Raw genomic sequence first — 23,133 nt, 5'->3', positions numbered from 1 at the left:
ATATTCTAATCACCATTGATTATTCTCATGTCAAATTACACAAAAACTTTGGCAACTTTGGGTCACTCCTGTAACTTCTACTTTTCTTACCACCTTATCCAGAAATCATATTACATTTGGAATTGTCCTTTCAAACAAGAATGATAAAAGGTCAGAAAAAAAACTAGTTTTATATATGTCAAAATTAATCCACAAAACAATACAAAAAATGTAAACCCACTTTTCAAAATTGTGTCAACGAATTTGGTTTTTGGGTTAAATCTTTCAACATGATAAACATTCCCGATGATCAATGTAATATAAAATATGCTTAAAAATCACCCCCTTGTGTCGAAATAAACATGTCATCGTTATTGTTTTTCTTTTTAATTCATTTATTTTATTAATTTATTTTCCTTTTTTTCCCCTCTGTATTTCTGCATCACTTTCTGTTCCCTGAAAGTTATTAAATATTTTGTTTTACAAATACAGCTTAAGTTTTATCACAGCATCCAGTGTTTGCTTGACTTGCATAATAGTAATTTTTTTTCCCATGTATATGTTTTTTTCACCAACTGTAAATAAAACTAATACAATCAGTAAAATTTACTTCTAAACTGAGTGTTCCAAGTAAAACCGAAATACAGAAAAGTTCAATATTTTCGGGATTGTTCTCATTAAAACAATATTACTTTTTTTGGGAATATGTTTCTAAAACGGTTATTCTATATGCATACATGCCAACCTAGGGTAAGATCTTAAGCCCGACGGAAGCCCGAATGGAAATTCAGGTCGGGTTTAAAATATAAACCATTATGTTTGGGTTTGAGGAGGTCTGGCCTTCTCTCTAGCTTTTTTTTGTTTAAAAATATCCACCCGTCATTGTTCTTTTTTTTCCTTCTATTTGTGGAGGATCCGCGCGGTGGAATCCGTGCGTCCGTTTGTTGGCACACTTGTCGCTCTGTTGTACTCAGGGAAGTGGGTGCGCAGTAAGCAGGTGAAATCAGCCAAAATCACACCTCCTCTTCCCGAGTCCTCACATATAAAATATGGGAATTCGTGTTTGCTTCTGGCTCAGTCCTTCAAATCAAGTTATTTAGTCTAGCTCGGGCTGTAATACCCGCCGGTCTGGCCTGGGCTGTATTTTTTTCGGCTTGATCTTAGCTCTCATGCCAAACGTTAAAAAGCGCACCCTATTTTTACATGCGAAACACATTTCGTCTTCAAAATATTGGCCAAAAAAACGAACAACATGAGTTTGTTTAAAACCTGAAGTGGCTAACTGTTACCGAAACTGAAATCTAATTATTAAATTGTATCGTTTACCAAATTTTTCGAATTAGTTATCTGACTCCATTAACCAAACCGAACCTACATTCACCTAACAATGCGCGATCGTTTCTTGATGGAAAAGATGGACAAGAGACCGGCATTTCCACAGGGGGCATATTTAATTTCTTTAACAAATTAACTCAATGAACTCCATCGAATATGGCCGAATTAGCCGAATTAGTGTCGCTCGAGTCTCTGTCAAGCCTCCTCTCTCTCGTTCTTTAGCTTCTCTTCTCGGCCCACGTTTTTCCGCAAGCTGCTGTGCCGGCTCCTCCCATGGGCGTGCCAGGGAAGCCCCCACGTGGGCTCCACCCCCTCGCCTCGATGTCTGGAAAAACTCAAAACAGCAGAGCGTTTATCAAAACAATCCCTGCCGTCCTTCGTCAGAGTCCTGTTATCAACAGAACTAGACAAAATATTCTGCATTCGGATCAGCGTGACCTGTCATTGAACTTAAGCCTACTCGGTGAAAATCTTCATTGCACTCAATAAATGTAACTTGTATTTAACCGTATAAAATCCTTTATAGTCAAATGTATAAAATCTTTCAACGCACAAAGACCAAGTCTTGCTACAAAATTAAGCGTCGTAAACTAAAACATTAGTCTTGAGTCATGGCCTCTTTTTTTTAAAAGCGATATATTCTATAAAAATCAGTAGATGTTGTTAAAGGGATTCCAAAGGACCATTTTTTTTCAATTAGGCACAGAACGTGCAATGTTCCTCCCCAAAATCGTGCAGAGATGTTGCGATACATTCTGAGCACCAGGGGACTCAAGAAATGTAATCTCATAACTGATTAATTTGACTCATATCCTTTAAAACAAAGTTCTTAACAATTGATGGTTGGTCCAGTTGAAAAACAGGCGGTGATTGTTGTGAATAGCGATTGCATACAACTCATTAGTGCTTGGAGATATTGGAACTTTGCTCACCGTGTCGCTGGGGGCCTTGCGACTGTTTTGTCTGAGTTGTGTGCTTTGATCATCAAAAGCTTCATTGGGTAAGTTCACCTGCTGCCATTATAGTCCGTGTTCCTTTTTTGCCTTGGTCTTCCATTAGAAAGTTGATTGTGGCTTTTCCTTTGTGTTTTTCGCCACGTGTCTCACTGTTGGTATAATATTGTCCGGTAAGCTCACCGTTAGCTTTGAAGCTGACGAGAAGGCTTCCATTTTTGTTGTTTTTGTTTTTGGCTTCTAGTTAGCCTGGCTGCTTACTTCATATTTTTGGTAGGCCATTTTTGCTCCGATCAGTCCCGGTTAGCCCTCTTTTGCAGCCATCTAGCCAGCCGTGTCCATTGGTTTATTGATGACTGGATTAGCCCCCATTAGCTCTCTGTGAGTTATTCTCCCAGTTAGACACATTTTAGCTGGTCGCCGTTTGGTGTACCATTACTGCCTCGACCTGCGACACAACGCCTATATGCATTCTCCCAAAACTACCACTCGTAACCTCTTTGACTAATTTTCATGTAAACCAATATGATGGCTGGCTTGTGAGGGTGCCAGTGTTACTCTGATCTCGTCACAACTCAGCAAGTCAAAAACGAGACAGGCAAAAATGCATTTTCTCAGGAAATAAATGGAATATAACGACAAAATCTAAATAGATATGCAAAAAAACCTGTTTTAGAATTTCGGGTATACCTTTAAGGGGAGACAAGTGCTAGTCTAACAGGGAAACGGGTCGTGTTGATGAGTATGCATGTGTGTCTTAAAAAAGCATGTGTATGAATGTGCCTGGATTTGTTGCCATTCAGTTTTAGTACCAATTTCAAATGACAAATCACATTGTGTTAGCCCATCAAAGAATTAGCTCATCGAGCATTTAATATTACATTTCAACACAACAATATTCAGCATTGACGTGGACATTGTTACTGTTACAAACATCTTCACTTAAGCTGTGGTGGGCATGAAAGTCTGCAAGTCATCCTTCTGCGTTTGGAAATTCTTTTCCTGCCCAGAAAAGCCGCAGACCGAATATTTCTGTCCATGTTATATGACGTAGAACAACAAGAGATCAGCGCATCTGGTGTGATCCTCGTCTATAACAGCAGCAAGTTCATTGTTGAAAATGATTTCGCCAGCAGATCTCAAAGTCCTGCCGTCATTTTTCAAACCAGTCCTCATTGCTCCAAGTCAAGCGAGTCAAATCTTCATGCCAAGTTTGGCTTTCTGCGGAAGAAAAACAGTAGTCAGCGTCTAAGTTGCAACTTTTTCAATCAAGTGTTAGTGCGGTAATGATGTCAACTTACGATCCCTGCGGCGTGTTTTGGTTTGACGCTGTAGGAGGCTCGCTCTTTGGCTTGCCGGAAACATTCCTCCGCTACTTTTAACCTGTGGAGGCAGATTAAGAATTGGCATCAATGAGAACCATAGTGGAAGGAACAATGGTAGCCGTGTTTACCTCTCCTTTAGAATGCATTTGTTTTCCTTCTTCCAGAGGTCCTTAAAGTCGGAGGAAAACTCGTACCAGATGGAGAAGATGGTGCTGGGGGAAACTTCCTTCTCCCCAGCCTTTGCCTTCACTGAGTAGTAGACGGTGATCTCCAGGAATCTACGGAAATGCAATCGACAAACATTTCAGCTTTTGATGGAATGATGATTTTGCTTTCACAGGTTCCATCAGCTTCTTCTGTTCACTCCCTTTTGTCGTACATTTTTCAAATTCTCGATTTTTGCGCAACATCAAGGACATCCGTCAGAGTTCTGATGTCAAAACTTTGACATGCAAAATCCAAGGATAGCGTCATTTTAATGCAGGCAATTTGATGGTTTGATGGTACTTACAATTTGTGTGTGCTGCTGAGATGACTTTCCAATGCCTCCAGTTCAAGTTTGGCTATGGAAGAGGAATGAACAAAACTAACTGTACTTCACAAAAGACAGTTTTTATGTGAGATTCATAGGGTTTTCAGTATTACCGCAAATATCATTAATTCAATAATTATCATGGGATTTTCATTCCAGACCACGCTCCCAAATACAAAGCGTGGCGAGCGATACAGTTTATCAACCCCAAGACCGCCTGTCTTTTTCTCAATACCTTGGGAAACAAAGTCTTCCATCTTGTCTTTGAAAGGTTGCAGGTTGTCTTCAACCGAAGCTTTGCACACTCGCTCCACCTCCGAGGTGCAAGCTGAAATAAAGGAAATTAAATTGGCCTCAGGAAAGGTACAAGGGCTTAATCCTCCTCCCACGTGTTATGAGCGATTGGAAATTACATCGGAGATCTTTTCGGAGTCGCGTCAGATCTTTGTGAAAGTCTTCAAATTTCATATGTGAAGCCTGGAAGAGCTCGTGTGGCTCGGGTAGAGGATAGACACAAGTGTCTTTTCCAGCGTCCTGCAAAGTCATGTGGAATGTCATCATCAGAGGACACAATCCAGACAATCATATACATTGTAGACTAGGAGACAGCTGTGTTTAAGAATATGTCAAGTGTAACTACTTAAACAGTAAATTGGCATTTGGTTGGCATTATAACATTAAGAGTTAAAAAAGGAAGGATACTGTATCACCTCATCAAAATTCCTCAAGTAGTAGGCAACAATGTAACACAGCAGACTTTTCATGCTGTCCTGTATGAGAGGGGAAAACTTGATGTTCACCTCTTCTTTTTGAATAACTTTACTATTTTTAAATTTTGATTTGAAGCAATTTCCTCACACTGCTCTTGACGTCTTTGAGTTTGGGAAGGATGTCCAGACTGAAGCCATCCGCCTGACCTCTCGTGCGATTTCCTCCATTCATAAAGTTGCCGAAAGCCAGCACCAGACCCAGAACACGCTTCACCTTCTGGCTGTCCTGTAAGAGCTACCAAAGGGGGAACATGTTAGCTTTGCTCATTTTCATTTTGATTTACATTGAATCACTTTGGATTTATTGCAAGCCTGATTTAATGTGTGACCACAACTGCTAACCGATAACTCCAACTCATTGAGCGAAACTAATTCAAATCTGTCAGGAATGGGGTCCTTCACACGACACGAATTTGCTGCATTTTGATAAGCAATGATTGAACTCCTTTGTTGGAGTCGGGCAGGTAACAATTCACCTTGCATACACTCAGCAGCGTATCAAGTTTCTTCATTAAGGATGACATGCACTCAGAAAAGCTGGACTGGAAGAGGATGCAGAAGACTCGACCGGAAAAGCTGGGGATCTGGGAGAGCTGGTAGAGAAACCTGAAGGTGGTTCCAAAAAGGACCAACTCAAAGTCAGTGACAGTTTGGCAATAACCGGTAAGCAAAACAGCATCGACTCACTGTTCTGGTTTGTCCAGAGGTTTGGCATTCTCCTTGTCTTTTGTAGATTTCACATGTTTTTCAATCTTGTCCAGTTCCTCTGGTAGCGCCCTCTGAAAAGTCAACATCATCGAGGTGCTTTGTTAGAACTCCATGACTATTTGAAGCACAAAAGCTTTCCAAACTTACATTCTCGTAAAGTGCCTGAAGGGTCTCCAGGTCAACGACAGAATTGTCCAGGTTCAAGACGGCTACAAGAGGAAAAAAAGGTCAGCTGGCAAGTCAAGGCCAAAATACATAGGCACTCACCGTGCTGGATGTCTTTCATGTCCAGATGCAGCGACGACATCAGGATTCCCACAGCTTGAGAACGTTTGTTGCTCAGAAGCTTGACCACCTAAGCGGGAATTGAAAATGTTGACTTTGAAAACCATCTATATTTTCAAAGTAAAGAATAATAGCGCTCCTGCCCAAGAAGTACTGCTTTTTAGCAAGCAGCAAGATAGAACTTTTTTCTTGTTTTGTAAATGCAAATACTGTGACTATCTCTGTGATCGAGTACTCTATCCACTACTCGACCACCTTCGGAGAAGAACCTATAAGTGTGGCGTCAGTGTAGCTCACCTGTTTCGCCTTGGACTTGGAGATGGTGTCCGAGAGCGGCTTCTTTTTCTCCTTTACAGCGGTTTTGGAAAATAATTCTACAAACTCTTCAAAGTCCACATCAGGCTCCTCGATGGTCTCCCAAACGGATTCAGACGATATGTCCCCTCTGGTCAAAAAGAATAAGCATCAATAAATGTTCTGATTATCTTTATGGCAGCGTAACTTTCAAAGCAATAAATGGCTTAAACTGATCTTTCCTATATAGAGGGAGGCAATATTCCCTAAATTATCTTTAGGTGTCCAAAACTGTTTGGGCCTTGATCAAATAGGTTAGTATTAAAATACAGCATTTTCAATTGTAAACTCAGAACGAAATCTTTCAGATAGAAGTGAGTGCTCCGCATTGTTGGTTATTTGTAGCCATTGACAGAATAGCCATTTACTTTTTAGTGTGCAACTGGATTCTTGTCCAATAGAGTGGCTTCATAGGCCTGGGAGGCTCCACTGCCGCTTTCCTGGGGGGCTTCTCCTGTCCGAGGCCCAAAGTATACAGCCCCAAGGGCAGAGGAGGCGGCAAGGAGCCTGCAGGGGCCAAAATAAGACCAGGTGCGGGAGGGGGCGGGGCTTGAGGAGGCCTTTGAGATAGAGTTGAGCTGCTCCCTGCAGGGAAAGGAGGAGCCGGTGGTGGCCCAAAACCACTGGGCAGGGGAGGGGGTGGGGGTGCAGATAGTCCGCCAGGTAAAGGAGGAGGTGGAGGTGGAGCATGTCCACCAGGCAGTGAAGGCGGTGGAGGGGGTGGAGGAATGCCACCCGGAAGAGGAGGAGGAGGTGGTGGTGGGGGTAGAGGTCCACCAGGAAGAGGAGGTGGAAGTGGTTGAGGTGAAGCAACACCCGCTGGAAGTGGAGGTGGTGGTGGTGGTGGTGGGGGTAGTGGTCCACCAGGAAGAGGAGGTCGAGGAGGTGGATGAGCAGATCCACCTGGGTCTGGAGGTGGCGGTTCCGTTATCAGCGGAAGAGGCTGGCCCCCAACAAGCACAGGTGGGGGTTGCTGCTGGCACAAGCAGGTGGCTGTAGGAGGCAGCGGGGAAGCGGCGAGCCCACCGAAAGGCACTTTCAACTTCAAGCTGTCATCCATAGGGGATGTTTGCACCGATTTGGCCTCCAGGGAACAGAGAAAGTCTGCGGGCTCTGTCTGAAAATGAGCATCACACACTTCCCTGGCGAGGCCTTCCTCCCTGTCATGGGCCTTCTCACCCTGCAGGTCTCTGTCCAGCAGGGGGGGCTGCCGCTCTAACTCAGCAATCTTGCTCCTGAGATCTTCGATGGTTTGCTCCAGTTGTTGGATCACGTTCACATGCTTTTCTTTCAGTTTTGTGCCTCTCAGAAAAACCTCCTCCTGGAAAAAAAGAAGGAAAAAATCATGGTCACTCAACTTCTGAGGACAAATTGACAGCAGCTTCAGTGTGACTCACTGGACAATTTTGGCTCTCTTTCGCTGTTTGCCTCAATGCCATGATACCGCTGGGTGGTTCTAGAAAAAAATCCTTTAAATTATCACGATTCAGTCCATTAAACAAGCAAACGTTTGGTTAATCATGATGATTCTGAAGAACAATTTCTCTTTTTACCCGTGTTATCGGCAGCCTTGACCGCAAGGCGGTCTCCACTCGCCCTGAAGTCTTTTAGCTGGGCCGGTTGCTTGGCTTCGATGGGATCAAGGGAGATGCTGGGCTGGTTGACAGTGGCCCACGTGTACAGCTGGTCATGCTGTGGAAACAGTCATGTCCATTTTTCAGGTGCTTAAAAGAAAAATCTCCAGTTGGGCCGGCGGAAGTTGCCTACTTTGAACTCGGATGATCTGGCGGGCTTGCCACGTGCGGGGCTGGCTCCCAGCTGCTGCCTGAAGCAGTCAGTGAAAGGCAGGAGAAGGCCCATGGCCAATATCCGGGAGCACAGCCTCTCCGCCTCCTCTGGTTCTTCCTGTTGTTGTTGAAGGAACAGTTTCTCCAGGAGAGTTCGACCTGGGCATTCGGAAAAAAGTCACAAAACGGAAAAATGACCAGAAAACAACAGACTGTAATTTCTGTTTGCTTTTCTTTGTCAAAACATCTGGTTTACCTAATGGCTCATACATTTTGAAAAGCACTCACCTGTAAAGACATCTTGGAAAGAGCAGGCAGCCATTGGGGCGCTGACAGCACACAGAGGTTGGCTTCCTCCCCCTCGGTCCCGGTAGTCTTCCAAATACTCGGCATCGTGGCTGAAAAGCTTGCGCCTGGTTCTCCTCTCGAGCTCGTCCGTCCAATCGGCCGAGCGACTTAAAACACCTGCTTCGCCACGGCTGCATTGGCTGACCGCTTGCTGCTCGCCGCCCATCATCCTGACCACAAAAACGTACAATAGCTTGTATTGATGGCTCTGTCTCACAAAATTATTTCAAAAGTCATCAGTCCAGAGCAAGAAGAACTCCCTTCATAGATGCAAATATCTCAGGTTATGTTTTAAAGCTAAGAAAATGTGTGAGCTTTATTATGATGACAAAATTTTGTCTGAAATCTTTACCTTTGGAAATGTTGTTGCACTCTTCGTGGCGATATTGGGCTGTGAGAAGGGGACAGACCTGGCGAATGCCCTGGGGAGCTCAGCTGTCTGGTGGTTGTTTTGATGTAGGAAGGAAAGACGGGAGGATAGGGTTTGACAGCAGAGTTGGAGGGAGAAGCCGCTCGGGTAAATTGGTGAAGGTGTTTAGCCAAGGTGGGGCTCCCTTGGTATGGTGGAACACAAGCACCAAAGGCATAGTCTATAGTTGAGCAGTTGCCTTCCGACAAAATAGCGGAGCAGTTAATGAGTGATTCAGCACTGGCGTTTCCTTCAAATGTGATCTCTACCCCTATGTGGGTGTCCGCCACAGAGTGAGCGCTAAGGTCACTGACCCCAGACTCAGTCTGCTCCTCCATGAGGTCTTTGGCTGCTGCTCCTTCCAACATGAGGTCAGGAAAGCTGCTGGTGCTGGTTGTCATCGTAACTGAGTTGACTGCCGCTGCCCTTTCGGTTGCCAGGAAGGTGGGAACGGACTCTTTTGTAACTTGGGTCTCATAAACCGAGGGTGACTCGGTGGCTTTCTCACTATCCCTGCTGATGCCCCCCACACCTTCCATCTCCTTCTGCACATCTGGGCTCCTCTTGGCTTCCTCTCTGAGTGAAAACAACTGTAACACACTCTCTTTGTCAGGACTCCAGACCATATCAGAAGAAGGAGCGAGCTCCAGGAAAGACAGTGCATCTGATCCAACCTCCAAGTCTGGCATGGGGGCAAGAACTTGGGCCAGGGGCAGTGTGGCAGTACTCTTGCTGCTCTGTGTTCCGGTTGCTTCTCGTCCCAAAAGAGCTTCACTTCTGCCTTGTGCTCGTGAGCACGGAACGGAGTCAAGCCCATCATGCTGTCGTTGAAGTTTGATGGCCATCTGGATGTCGGCAAGCAAATCATCATGATCTGCTGCTGAGTGAAAGCTGTAAATGTCCGTGTCAGAGCCAGAACTACCGCCTTTCTGCCCCCCGTTCTCCACGTGTGGGACTGCCGACCCTACCCTGGCGTCTTCCTCCTTCCGCAGCTTCTGCTCATGTTTGCCCGGTTCCGAGTAACCAGGCTCAGCGTCCGAATGGCCAAGCTCGTCAGCAGACAGATCGGGGGTTCTGGAGTTGGTCGACGCCAATGCATCCTCACTGGAACCTGCCACAGAGTCTTTACCTCTAAGGTGAGTCTTTTTCTTCCTAATGGAAAAAACAGACGACTTGGATTCGCATTTGGCTTTCTTCTTGCCTGGAGCTGTGCCATGTGTTCTTCCTCCTTTTCCTTCATTCTTTGCAGGATACTTCTTTGCAGCCCGCCTTGTCGCTTCCCCTCCTCCCTCGCTCCATCCCTCTTCCAGGGAAGGGTAACCACCATTACCGGATGCCGCTGCAGATCTTTTTTGTTTAGCTTCCTGGTTGCCCATGTTGCCAGAGATGCTCGAATGCTACATTTGTCCTCTTGCCCCTGGTACTCCCCAGGACAGGTTGAGCACTTTACCCTCTGGTTAATGGTGCGCAACCAAAGATAGTCATCTTAGATATGCAAATCTGGCTTGTTACAGACTAAATCTCGTTTGTGGTTGCTGTGGCTCGATGTTGATGCTGATTCAGAGGAGGCAGAGCTTTGCCCCCCACCCGTTACCACCCCCTCCGCTCGCCTTTATTTCCCTGTCAGACGTACCCTCCCCCGTCTCTCCATCTGCTTCCAAAGTGTGACGCAAGCGAGTGAGCGAGCACAGTAACGCTCAGGCAGGAAAGCTGATGAAAAAGATGTTTGCCTCATTCCGTGAAAGAAGAAAGTCGGAGCCCATAAAAATACCGATTGGCTGCTGTGAGTTTGACAAAAGGCTCATTGAGTGCCTCCTTTGTGGCGGTTCCTCACTACATTACCCAGGATTCTCCCCATCTTCTTGATTTGGACCAATGTGCCGATAGCTAAGATTTCTCTTTAAAGGGACAGTGTGTAATATTTAGTGCCTCCTAGTGGTACAAAAAAACTTTCATTAATGCAATAAAAACATTTATTTGATTACCAGGCAAAAATACATGAACTATCATACCAATGTTAATTTTTCTAAAAAAGTCATAGGTTGAGAAATTTGTATTTTGTTTGCATAGTGGAATCCCAACATAAGTCGCCGCCATATTTTTCTGTCATTGCTGGCTTGCTGTGACACTGTTTTTTTTCCCATTAAAAGACAGTGCCATTGATTGTTCAGATATTACACACTGTCGCTTTAAAGTACCATCACTTCCAAAATCAGGATCATGGAAAGCTGCAATCAGACACATTCAGGGCACACAGCGGATTTGAAGAACGTTCAAAAACAGGTCACTGGAAATAAAATAAAAAACACATCGGATGCAATGTCTAGTCAACAAAGCAGCAAGTTAGCCGAGAGCGAACATTTTTTCAAAAGGAAACTGTTTATTCAACTTTACTATCATTTCAAACAAACCAAAAGAAAAGCACAAAACACATATGTATTAAACGGATATGGCTAAATGCTGATAATGCTAACAACACAGTTGCAATGTGAAGACACTTTATGCGAGAAACATTTCTACACAAAGGGTGAGCAATACAATAAAACCAGATTTCAATGGAAACATACAATACAAATGGTTTTACCCGGCGCGCCTGAAGAATCCTCCAATTGCAAATGCCACGACTGACTTGCAATTTTAGAGCTTTCCCTCCACTAACACACCTGCATCCATTGAGGTGGATTGCTACTAGCTGACTACAGGTGGTGCAGTCGAGCTCAACTTCGACAAAGCGACATTTCCGTGCCACATCCTCACCACCGGGTCAAGAATGGTTGGAAAGGCTATTCCGCTGTTACACGGGATCTTTCTTTTTCCCGGCCGCCGCGTTGCTCTTGTTGAAACGAGGCTTGCTTTTGTTGGCGTGCCAGCGGCAGGTGAGGATATCGTGGAAGGTGTTGCGGAAGGTTTTGTTACAGAGGGCATAGCACATGGGGTTGATGGTGCTGTTGACATAGCAGAGCCAGTAGCCAAGCGCCCACAACGTGCCCGGGATGCAATCTTGGCAAAAGGTGTTGACCAGCACCATGATATTGTACGGCAGCCAGGTAGTGATGAAGGCCAGCAGGATGGCGCTCAGCGTCTTTGCCGCCTTTTTGTCGTTGGTCTTTTTGTCGTTGGCCTTTTTGTCTGTTTTGCGTTTGCTGCCCTCTGTCTTGCCTTTCTTTGCCTCTTTAACTGATACGTTTTCTGGGGATGTGTCGTCAGGCACTTGAGATTTTCCGTCTGTGCCGCTTTTCCCTGTCTTTCCATCTGTAAGAAACAAACCAGAGAATTAGAGAGTACGCAAGCTCCTGCATTCCATGTTCTCAAGTGCTGCGTTGGTCGGACCTGCCGCAAGCCTCGTTTGCTCGGCACGGTCCACTTCGTCCTCCGAAGCGTCTCCCTCCCGTTTGAGGGCTGCGTCAACAGCTTGGGTCCGGCGTGCCCTCCGGAAAGCAAAGCACAAAAGGAAGGCCCCGAGCTTGCCTGTTCCTTTCGCCCCCATCCGGTTGCTCTCTGACATGTCAGAAGGTGACCTGTTCTGCTCGTTGTCGCTTTGTTCCTGGTCTGGTTTTCCCTTTTGGCTTTGGCTGTTGCCGGCCCCTGAGCCTTTCAGTCCCTGGATGTCCTTGGCTCGTTTCTCAGTTTCCTGATAGATCTTCCAGAACAATGTGGTCATGATGGTCACCGGCAGATAGAAGGCTGCGATAGCCGTGCAGAAGGTGATGATGGGCTCAGACAGAAACTGGATGAAACATTCGTTTGCTGGCACGGTCCGTTCTCCCACAATGTACTGCCAGAACAAGATGGCGGGGGCCCAGAGGATAAACGATATAGACCAAGCTAAGCAAATCATAGTCATGGCCCGCTTGGTTGTGCGCTTGGCCCGATAGGTCAGAGGCCTGGTCACTGAGAAATATCTGGACAAGGGAACAAAAAGGACGAAAATCAGAAGACAGTTTTGAAACGTGCCCATGTGACCGACTCGAGATTTTCTGCAACAACGAGTTCTCCTCAGATGGTTTGACCCACTTGACCATCTGGAATGAAATAGTTTCTAGGGAACAGGAATTGAGTTATCTGAAACTCTCTCGGGATCTGGCGAAGGACAACCATGACTCACCTGTCAAAACTGATGACAAGAAGGTTCATGACAGAGGCGTTGCTGGCCACGTAGTCGATGGCCAACCAAAGGTCGCAGATGAGTGGTCCCAGGGCCCACTGGTTCATAATGATGTAGGTGGTGTACAAGTTCATGGACAAGGTGCCGATGGTCAGGTCGGCAAAGGCCAAGCTAAGCAAGTAGTAGTTGTTGACCGTCTTCAGTGCCTTGTTGATCTTGAAGGACAGCAGGACCAAGATGTTCCCAACCACTGTCACCAGCGACAATGAGCCGGTCAGGAACACGATGATGAGGACCTAAAGGCAGAGAAAAGAAAAACTTGTGAGACAGCCAAATAAGTCTCTGTTCACACGCATGTCGCTTTTCAAGTCAAACTCTGATTGGCTTTGTCTGGTGTGTTTGCAAGCTAGCACAATGTACGACCGATAAGAAAAGAAAATTGCAAGGGTAAAAAAAAAAAATAAAAATTCTCCATCGTGTCACCTGCAAGACCGTGTGTCCTCCTAAAGGGTCAAATGTGTCTGCTGCCTGGAGGATGCTCTCGTTGGCCGGCCGTTCTGTGAAATTAGCCCCCTGCCAAATAACGGCCAAGCTGCCGGACAAGATTGGCACTTCAGGGTAGGAGCCGTCTGAAATGCAAATGTTGGACGTTAACTTGTATGGAAGGAAAGCTTAATTTAAAGGGAAATTGCGTAATAGTTGTCCACAAGGTGCCATTGTATTGTGCAGAGAGACCTAAATAAAGTGCTTCAAAGCACAGGGAGGAATACAAGCAACAAAGACTCAAAGAAACCAAACTGCAGTTTTTCCTCTAATTTTTTGTCAGGCCTTTTGTGAAGAATGAAAGAAGAGGGAAAAGGGATAATAAAGAAAAAAAGATAATAATTGAGACAAAAAGAAAAAACAAAAAGAAAATTAATTGAAAAACGAGAGGAAAAAGCAACATATAAAACAGAAAAAACAAAAAGAACTAAGAAAATGAAAAAGAGAAAAATGTAAGGAAAAAAACAAGAAATAAGAAAGAAAAAAAGAAGAAAAAGAGGACAAAAAGAAAAGAAAAAGAAAATAAAAGGAAAAAAAGATAAAACAGGAAAAAAAGACAAAAATAAAAATTCAAACAAAAAACAAAATCAAGAAAAGAAAAAAAGGGGTGAAGAAAGGAAAAGAAGAAAGTTGCATAAAAAGGAGAGGAAAAGGAAAAAAAATCTGAAGACTACCAATATGGTCCGGGCTGGACGTGTGAGCCGACAGGGCGTTTTCATCCATTATGACCAAACCGCATCCCAAGAAATCTATAAGAAAGTGTGAAAAACATCAAAATGGGAAGAAGGTGGCTGCATTTATTGCCTTGAAAATGCAATGTCAGACTTCTGATCAGAATATTTTTTGTCAGGAGAAGAAAAACTTTGTAAAAATACAGTGATACCTTTACATATGAGAATAATTCCTTCCCGGATTGTGCTCGTATCTAGAATTGATTGTATCTGAGTTATGCAAAATAACTGAAAACCAAATGATCCATTGCCGGCCTCCCAAAAGCATCCAGGTTAACCCTAAAGAGCTACAGTGCCTTGCAAAAGTATTGCCCCCCAAGAACGTTTTGACACATTGCCATATTTCAGGCTTTAAACTTATAGATATTGAGAAAAGAATTTTTTTTAAGAATCAACAAAATGTGAGACACAAAAGAAACCGAATTTATCAAACATTTCATATTGTGCTGAAAACTAAAAAAACTAAAAGTGGGTGTTGCAAAGATATTGGCCCCTTTGAGTTAATAATTTGTACAATGTCCTTTTGCTGCACTAGTAACCACAAGTCTTTTTGCTATTTGTATCTATGAAACAGAAATATTTGGCCATTCTTCCTTACAAAACAGCTCAAGTTCCTTAAGTTTTGATGGTGATCGCTTGGACACAACATTTTTTAGATATTTCCACAAATGCTCTATAGGTTTGAGGTATAAACTTTGGCTTGGCCATTCTAACATCTTTATATTGTTAATTTTAAACCAGGGTGGTTAGCCTGGTGAATCTGGTTTCCCATTCTAAGGTCTCTTGCAGATTCCAACAGATTTTCTGCCAGAATCGCCCCATATTTGGCTTCATCTGTCTTCCTATTCAACTTAAATGATCTTCCCAGTCCTTGTTGAAGAAAAGCAACCCCAGAGCAGGATACAACCACCACCATGTTTGACAGTGGGGATGGTGTTTACAAGGTGATGTGTATTGTTACTCTTACACCAATTGTAACAATTGTAATCAGCCTAAAAATGTCAATTTTGGTCTCATCTGACCAGAGCACCTTGTTTCACGGGTTATTTGTTTCTCCCATGTGGATTGTTGCAAATGCCAAACATGCCTTTTCATAGTATTCTTCAGAAGGAACTTTTATCTTGCCACTCTTCCACAAAGGGCAAAAATATGCAGAGTATTACTAATAGTTGTCCGCTGCACAGATTGGTTATGTGAAGTGATCATGGACCTCTCCTTGTTTGCTCTCTTCATTTTAAAATTACTCCTCACACAGTGCTCTGGGACATGTGAAAATGTTGCGAAATATTCTTGTATCCCATTCCAGCTTTGAACCTTTCCACAACTTTATCACAGACCTGCCGGAGTGTTCTTTGGTCTCCTCAACGCTATCCGTTCACCTCTGAGCCCAGAGCAGGTACATTTAAACTGAGACTTAAAAACACGCATTTGCCAACTGTTTGTCCTTGATAGTCACTTAGTTAGACATTGGATCATTCAGAAGTCGTCAGGGAACTTCTGGAGTCAGTTAGCATAGCTGAGAGAACAGGGGGCCAATATTTTTGCAAAACCTACCTTTTAGTTTTCTTTGTTGTAGATATGATATAAAATGTTGAAATAATTTGGTTCCACTCTACGATTGTGTCTATATTGTTGTTGATTCTTAGAAAATATTTCAGTTTTTTTAACTTTCAAAGTTTGGCTGAGTCGTTTGAGGTGTCCTTAAAAAGTTGAAAATCGAATGTTTTCTCTATTAAGTATGTTTTAACAATGTCCAACTGAGTTTAGAGAGCCTTCATATTATCTTTTTCCACCTGGCCTATCTGCTATTCACTTACTTTTACCCTTGATGTTCTGGCCACGGAACTAATTACGCTGGAGGAAAGGGGGAAGGGCGTTATTTTATGCGCATGCTCGCGGTTTTCTTTTGTTTCAGGATGAAAGTGGTGAAAGTAAGAAAAGGACTGTTTCAAATACAGTCCAAATGCTAACCTCCAAAAAGATAAAAAATGAAGAGTGCGCATCCAAGAATTTCACATACTCGCACGTGCAACTTGACAGAGGCTACAATGATACTTTAAGCCAGAGGCGTGTTCAGGAGAGTGAGTGATTGCTATCGCGAGCTATCGCTAGCTTCTGAACGGCCAGTGATTATTGAGCGCTCGCGTGCCCGAGTAATCACGGGAGAAAGACCGCTTACTTTGATTTCCAACATGGCGTCGACAGTGCAGAAGATGGAGGATCTCACCCTGACGAGTGCTGTTGGCGATGTAATATATCGTCTTACATTGCCTGGTAATGTTTGTGAACAATGCAAGACAGGTATGACCCTTCCACTGCGTTTAGGATAACCTTAACTGTGTCAATCTGCGAACTGTCGCTCATATCAGCCAACTTGCTCAAAGCAAGCTGTAGAACGAAATCCATTGTACTGTCGTCGGCCATTTTGGATCAGTAAGGCAATCACAGTGAGCGATTACAACCGTTTAGCAGTGCGCGGCAAGCGATTAACAAGAGACTACATGTCTGATCACTCTCCTGAACACGCCTCAGAAGAAGGCCTCAGCAAGTAGAATATTTTGAAGTTTGAAGCCTGATGTGGCAATACAACAAAAAGTTCTTGGGGGCCATTACTTTCGCCAGGCACATATCTTGAGCAGTTTTAATAGAGGTAGAAAGCATGGAAATTGATGGTTAAAAATATAGGTTCTAAACAGGCAGGCAGCCAAGTCATCTTAAGTTGTTTTGGTGATTATGGTATAGATTAGCATAGCCTGTAAAGAAAATATAAGTGCACTAATACAGGCTGTACTAATTAACGCCAGAACCATCATTGACATTGACTTCAAAATCCTGGAGTGACCTATGAAGTCCTTCTTTTAGATTCACGACAAACATGTGAGGGAACAAACGTAACGACAGCAATTGGAAAGGGAGACGAAACGTACCCAGAAGCTCAAGCAGAAAGACACGAATTGAGACGGGAGGCTGAAAAGCGTCGCCGATCGCGCTTCTGTGTTGAGGCCGTCACAGAACACCGACTGTGAAAACAGGAAAGAAAACAGCAGATTTTAGAGTAAAGTGAAAAACATCAAAGAAATGGCAATATTTTCAGCATTTCAAACACTGTTAAGTACAGGGGTAACCAACCAAATGGTAAATGGACTGCATTTATATGGCATTTTAACCGTTCACTGAGGCCCTCCGAAGCACTTTACAATGCACTTCACACATTCACCATTCACACACACACTGGTTGCTAGCCAGTCGCAGGGCACACAGGGACAGACAATTCACTCGCTCATTCATTCCTAGGGATAATTTGGACCGGCCAATTAACCTGACATGCATGTTTTTGGAATGTGGGCGAAAACCGGAGTGCCCGGAGGAGACCCAAGCAAGGACGGGGAGAACATGCAAACTCCACACAGGAGGTTTGATCTCATTTTTTTGCCAATAAGTACTGTACAGAATTCAGGACCGGCCCAAGCCTTGATGGGGCCCCAAGAAAAATTAGATTCGGGGCACCCTATTACTTGTTCATCTGCATACCTATTAGAACTTATTCAATGTTCTACTTCAGGGGTGGGCAACTATTTGGATTCGGGGCCCGCATGAGACATGATATACTTCTTTTTAAATTGATTAGTTTCATCTAATTGGTTTTGAGATGACCACGATTAGAGCAAAAGATACATTAGGTCCCTGTTTCAAGCACTCTATTTGTTATTTAGTTTCGAAGTATTACTATAGATTTTTTTTAGGGTTTTTGTAGTATTTCTGGTCAGATTTTTATTGAAGTTCTGTAGTTTTTTGCAGTGTTACTGTAGTTTTATTTTTGCACAATTTTTGTAGTATTTCTGAAGTATTTTTTATGAAGTATTTCCATAGAACTTTCCATTAGAACTTTTGTTGTATATTTGTAGTATTTCTTTAGTATTTTTGTAGAACAGTTTTCCTGTAGTTTTAATTTTGTGGTATTTTTGTGATATTTCCGTAGGATAATTTTTGTACTATCGCTATTGGTTTAATCAGCAGTATTTCTGTTGTAATCCTCCTGTAGTAGTATTTTTGTAGTTATATTCCTCTAGTAGTTTTTTTTTATATCATAGTATTATGTATTTGTATTTTGTAGTATTTTAGTAGAAGTATAATTGAAGTATTTCCGAAGCAGTAATTTTGTAGATTTTTTATAGTATTTCCATATATTTTTGTAATCTTACTGTAGTTGTCCTTTTGTAGTATTTTTAAAGTAAAGAATTCAGTCGTAGTATTTTGTAATATATTATTACTGTAGTAGGATTTTTGTAGTAATTCTATACTATTTTTTATTTTCAGAATTAAATTAAAATAATATATGGGGTGCCTGTTTTTAAGCACTATATTTGATATTTAGTTTTGTAGTTACTGTGTAGTACTTTTGTTGTATTTCTGTAGAATTATTTTTGAGTGGGCACACTAATTGACAATGTTGGCACCCAAAAAGTTAACTACTCTTTAGGGCCACCTAGTGGTTGCAGGGCCCGAAGCAACCGCTTAGCTCGCTTATGCTTTGGGTCGGCTCTTACAGGGGATTGTCTGGGAAAATATATAATCATAACTTAGAGCGGTCTCTAAAAACTACATTTTAAAAAGTTTGTTTTTTATCCTGACAGTCTTTCAACTTATATTTCTCTTTAAAGCCCTTATGGCATGTTTTACCCAGGAGTGCCATGTCTAATCTCATCGCATGCAATGTTTCACCACATTGTTATCAAGTACCATGAAGACAAAATTTGAATCCAATTCAAAATGAGAATATTGCGTTCAATTGCTTTTTTTCCAGTCATGCATCAAAAAGAGAGAGACGCCTGAATTGATTACTGATTGATTATTAATTGAAGAAAGAAAGAATGAAAAAAAAAACAGAAAAAAGAAAGAAGAAACAAACAAGGGAGAAAGCGAGATAGAAAGCAAGAAAGCAAATAAGCAAAAATGAAAGAAAGCAATCAAGAAAGGAGGGAAAAAAGTAAACAAAAAGCAAGAAAGAAAGAAACAAAAAAGAAAGTCAGGAAGAGAGCAGAAAAAAGAAAGTTAGATAGAAACCAAGAATGTGAGATATAAATCAATGGTCTGCAATTTATACAATTTATACAATATGAGTTAAATCAAGAAAGCAAAAAACAAGAAAGCAAAAAAGTGAGATAGAAAGCAAGAAAGTAAGAAAGCAAGTGAGTTAGAGAGCGACAGAGCAAGAAAGCAAGGTGGCAAGAAGGCAAGAAAGCAAAAAGCAAGAAAGAAAGGAAGCAAGAATGCGATCAAGAAAGCAAACAAGAAAGAGGGATATAAAGAAACAAAGAAAGACAGAAAGAAAGCAGAAAAAGAAAGAAAGTGAGATAAAAAGCAAGAATGTGAGATATAAAGCAAAAAGCAAGAAAGCAAAAAAAGTGAGATAGAAAGCAAGAAAGCAAGAACGCAAGGAAGCAAAAAGCAAAAAGCAAAAAGCAAAAAGCAAGTAAGCAACTAAGCAAGTAAGCAAGTAAGCAAGTAAGCAAGAAAGCAAGAGAGCAAAAGAGCAAAGGAGAAAAAGAGAAAAAGAGCAAGAAAGCCACAAAGCCACAAAGCAAGTAAGATAGAAAGCAAAACGCAAAAAGCAAAAAAGTGAGATAGAAAGCAAGAAAGCAAGAACGCAAGGAAGCAAAAAGCAACTAAGCAATTAAGCAAGTAAGCAAGAGAGCAAGAGAGCAAGAGAGCAAGAGAACAAGAGAGCAAGAGAGCAAGAGAGCAAGAAAGGAAGGAAGCAAGAAGCAAAGAAAGAAAGGAAGCAAGAAAGCAATCAAGAAAGCAATCAAGGAAGATGGAGAGAAAGAAAGCAAACCATAAAGAATAAAACAAAGCAAGAAAGAAACAAAGAATGAAAGAAAGAAAGAAAAAAAAGAAAGTTGGTGAGACCAAGAAAGGGAGATAGAAAGAAAGCAAGAAATCAAACAAGAAACAAAACAAGACAAGACAGGAAGAAAGAAAGCAAGAAAACAAGAAAGTGAGAAAGAAAATAAGAAAAAAACAAGGAAGTAAGAAAGAAAAAGGAAAGCAAACTAGAAAGAAAAAAGCAATAAAAAGAACAAGAAAGAAAGAAAGAAAGCGAGAACAAAAGGAAGAAAGCAAAATAGAAAGACTTACCCATTAGACAGGGGCATCATCAGAGCTCTGCTGGAGGAAAGTGAGCTCGTGTAGATGTTTCTTCTGGATCTTGGTTGTGCAAGCTCCTCCTCCTCCTCCTAAGCTGTTGGGGCCACACAGAAGAAGCTCCGCCTTCTCAAATGACATGACCACGACTAATCGAATGGTCGGAGTTTGTGCAGAATTTGCAATAACCAAAACAAAACACGAAACATGTTACTGATTTTATAAATATAATACAGACGACTTTACTATTAAACATATGCGTACCCAACCCTTTTTTGGTTGGGCTTAAACACCCCCAATTCAGGGGTGTCAAACCCACTCTAACTCGGGGGCCACACGATAGACAACGCATTCTCTCGGAGCCCAGACTAGTAGATTAGAGAGAAAGAAAAAAAAGAGAAATAAATAAGAGAAAGAGAGGGAGAGAAAGAGGAGAGGGTTGGACAAAGAAAGAGATAAAGGGAGAAGAGAGAGAGAGGGAGAGAGAGAGAGAGAGAGAGAGAGAGATAGAGAGAGAGAGAGAAAGAAAACATGAGAAACAAAAGAGACTAAAAGATAGTGAGAGAGGGGGAAAAGATAGAGAAAGAATGAAATCCAATGAGAAATAGAAAGAGAGAATGAGAGAAAAGAGGAGGAGAGAAAAAGAGAAGGGGAGAAAGAGAGAAGGGGAAAGCAAGATTGACAGAGAGAAAGAGAAAAAAGAGAGAGAAAAAGACCGTAAAAAGACATTGAGAGAGAAAGAGGCAAAGAGGAACAAAAAAGACTAATAAAGAGAGTGAAAGAGAGAGAGAGAGAGAGAGAAAGAGAGAGAGAAAGAGAGAGAGAGAGTGAGAGAGATACAACTACAGCATCTTTTTGAGAGGCACCTGGCGCTTCTCTCAGCGTTGCCGGATTCAATCCCTTAAGGGGCTTGATGCGGCACCGCAGGCCGCCCGTATGACACCCCTTCCCTAATTCAACCAAAGCATCCCCAAAAATTACATTTTTTTTCCCCAAAACTCTCTTTCCTTAATGCCTCCTAGTGGTACAAAAACACTTCCATTGAGTAAAAATAAATAAATAAATAAATTGAATCTAGGGAAAAATACATGAACTATCATACAGCTGCACAAATAATGTTGTGATTGTGCTATCGCAAGGCACTGCGGTTTTTCAAGGATTTATAGTTCCATGTTCGTGGGTCATGGAGTGCTTGGCTAACCGGAATTGTCACAGTTTTAACAACATAAGCCATTAAAGGCGAGGCATAGTTTGCAATCAGTGTTTGCGTGATTGTGATAGGCTGGGGTATGCTGTCAGTCAAGCAGCGGACATTTTACACAGTTGGCCACCAAAACCAATGACAACGCGACAGCGAGTAGACCTAGTGGCTCGTTACATTGAAAAGAAATTCATTAATTGACACAAACTGAGGAAAGTCTGAAGAGCAAATAAATGGTGATCACCAGCGTGTGCTCAGTGCATTGTTATCGCGTTTGGGAATCGACTGATGTGGCCGCGGGAGAGATTTGTCTGGCCTACGGTTAGGCTAACAATACTCTCTTAAAACACCCCTGCTGAACTGTATTTCACCAACGCCATATCTATTACCCATGACACGAATGACCTGCAGCTACAACTCATGGTAAACAGCTCCATTCGTGACTCTTGTATTTTAATCATAGTAGAGACTTGGCTGAAGTCGCAGTTCTGTGTTGTGTCTTTGTAGAGCTATAGTGGTTATTTTGTTACGTATACTCTCAGTAATGTCATCTCAAGGTAAGTTTGCATGTCACTAGGATTAGGTTCTTACAAAAAAAAAACAAGTACAGAATAGCAGTTTTCCTTTAAAATAGAAAATCGCGTCGAAATTGCAACAGAGGTATAAACAATCGCAATCAGGTTTTTTTCCAAATAGTATGTGGTCTAACGCCTTGCAGAGTAATCATATTATATTATTTTTGTACTATTAGCAGCAGTAGCAGAAGCTATTTGCCAATTCAAAATGAATGAATGTTGACATAACATGTTGTCAGGGTTGAGATTGTGATAAGGTAAAGAAAGAAACACACTCTGAGTCAGGTATTGATGTTGAGTAGAAACGAATCTGATTGGTTTAAACAATGTCACATGATTACATGGAGTGGTATACTGTTGGTCGCTAGATGGCGTGCGAGCACGAAAAAATGAACAGTAAAAAAGTGAAAGTTTTGTAACATAAAAGAACGATGAGTTACTGTAAAATCAAGCGAGTATATCCGGGGGAGGCAAGCTTGTGATCAGACTTCCCGGCACTAAAGTGAAGAAGTTTTGACTAATAGTTAGCGGGCCCCAAGATGGTACAATTGTTGTGAGTATACAAATAACACCTGGCTTAGGCTGGCTTGAAAACACTTGTAGTATAGAATCAAAACACTTTTGAGTATGGAATCATAAAAAGGCACAATTTGTCATGATTTGCCATTTGCCCTCACCTGTGCCCGCTCGTTTAGCTCGAGCTGCTGCTCGTTTCCTGATTGGTTCCCCTCCTATTGAAACTGACTACTCTAATTCACTCTTTGTCAGTCCGTCAGCGAACCTCCGCACTTGTAAGGCAAGCATTTTTTTACTCTATCTCCTGTTTTGTTCCCAACCTGCCTTGTATCCTGTATCCTGTTCCCTGATTCTGTTTCCTGTATTAATCCCTGATCCAAGCCCAGTTCTCCTGTCCCAGCTACCCGTATCCTGATTCTGTTTCCTGTATCAATCCCTTGATAAAGCATTGGGTCCCCTGCTTGTACCCGTCGAGACACAATTACACCATAATTTTCCTTGCATATGTTCGAAAAGGAATAGGAAGAAGTATA

General features: G+C 42.4%; 2 protein-coding genes across 2 annotated transcripts; both read right to left on the bottom strand.

The window, feature by feature from the left end:
• Positions 1-3,107: 3,107 nt before the first annotated feature.
• On the bottom strand, positions 3,108-10,359 carry fmn2b (formin 2b). The gene is made up of 19 exons (XM_088323928.1): positions 8,729-10,359; positions 8,317-8,546; positions 8,009-8,187; positions 7,795-7,933; positions 7,639-7,697; positions 6,610-7,562; positions 6,185-6,332; positions 5,870-5,957; positions 5,750-5,811; positions 5,582-5,673; positions 5,371-5,500; positions 4,983-5,129; positions 4,835-4,894; positions 4,538-4,658; positions 4,360-4,452; positions 4,104-4,155; positions 3,721-3,870; positions 3,569-3,650; positions 3,108-3,488 (listed from the first exon to the last, which is right to left on the bottom strand). Exons 1-19 carry the CDS (start codon positions 10,159-10,161, stop codon positions 3,462-3,464), a joined length of 4,245 nt encoding a protein of 1,414 aa, XP_088180054.1. The 5' UTR covers positions 10,162-10,359; the 3' UTR covers positions 3,108-3,461.
• A 784-nt stretch (positions 10,360-11,143) lies between these two features.
• Positions 11,144-17,185, bottom strand: chrm3b (cholinergic receptor, muscarinic 3b). Its single transcript, XM_088323219.1, has 6 exons — positions 17,092-17,185; positions 14,108-14,182; positions 13,374-13,519; positions 12,891-13,186; positions 12,116-12,687; positions 11,144-12,037 (listed from the first exon to the last, which is right to left on the bottom strand). Exons 2-6 carry the CDS (start codon positions 14,154-14,156, stop codon positions 11,580-11,582), a joined length of 1,521 nt encoding a protein of 506 aa, XP_088179345.1. The 5' UTR covers positions 14,157-14,182; positions 17,092-17,185; the 3' UTR covers positions 11,144-11,579.
• Between the last annotated feature and the right edge of the window lie 5,948 nt (positions 17,186-23,133).

This window comes from Urocampus carinirostris, chromosome 19 (assembly GCF_059441175.1).
Source record: "Urocampus carinirostris isolate Australia breed hairy pipefish chromosome 19, RoL_Ucar_1.0, whole genome shotgun sequence".
In the NCBI taxonomy this organism is placed as follows: domain Eukaryota; kingdom Metazoa; phylum Chordata; class Actinopteri; order Syngnathiformes; family Syngnathidae; genus Urocampus; species Urocampus carinirostris.
This window is presented reverse-complemented; position numbering and strand designations above follow the sequence as displayed.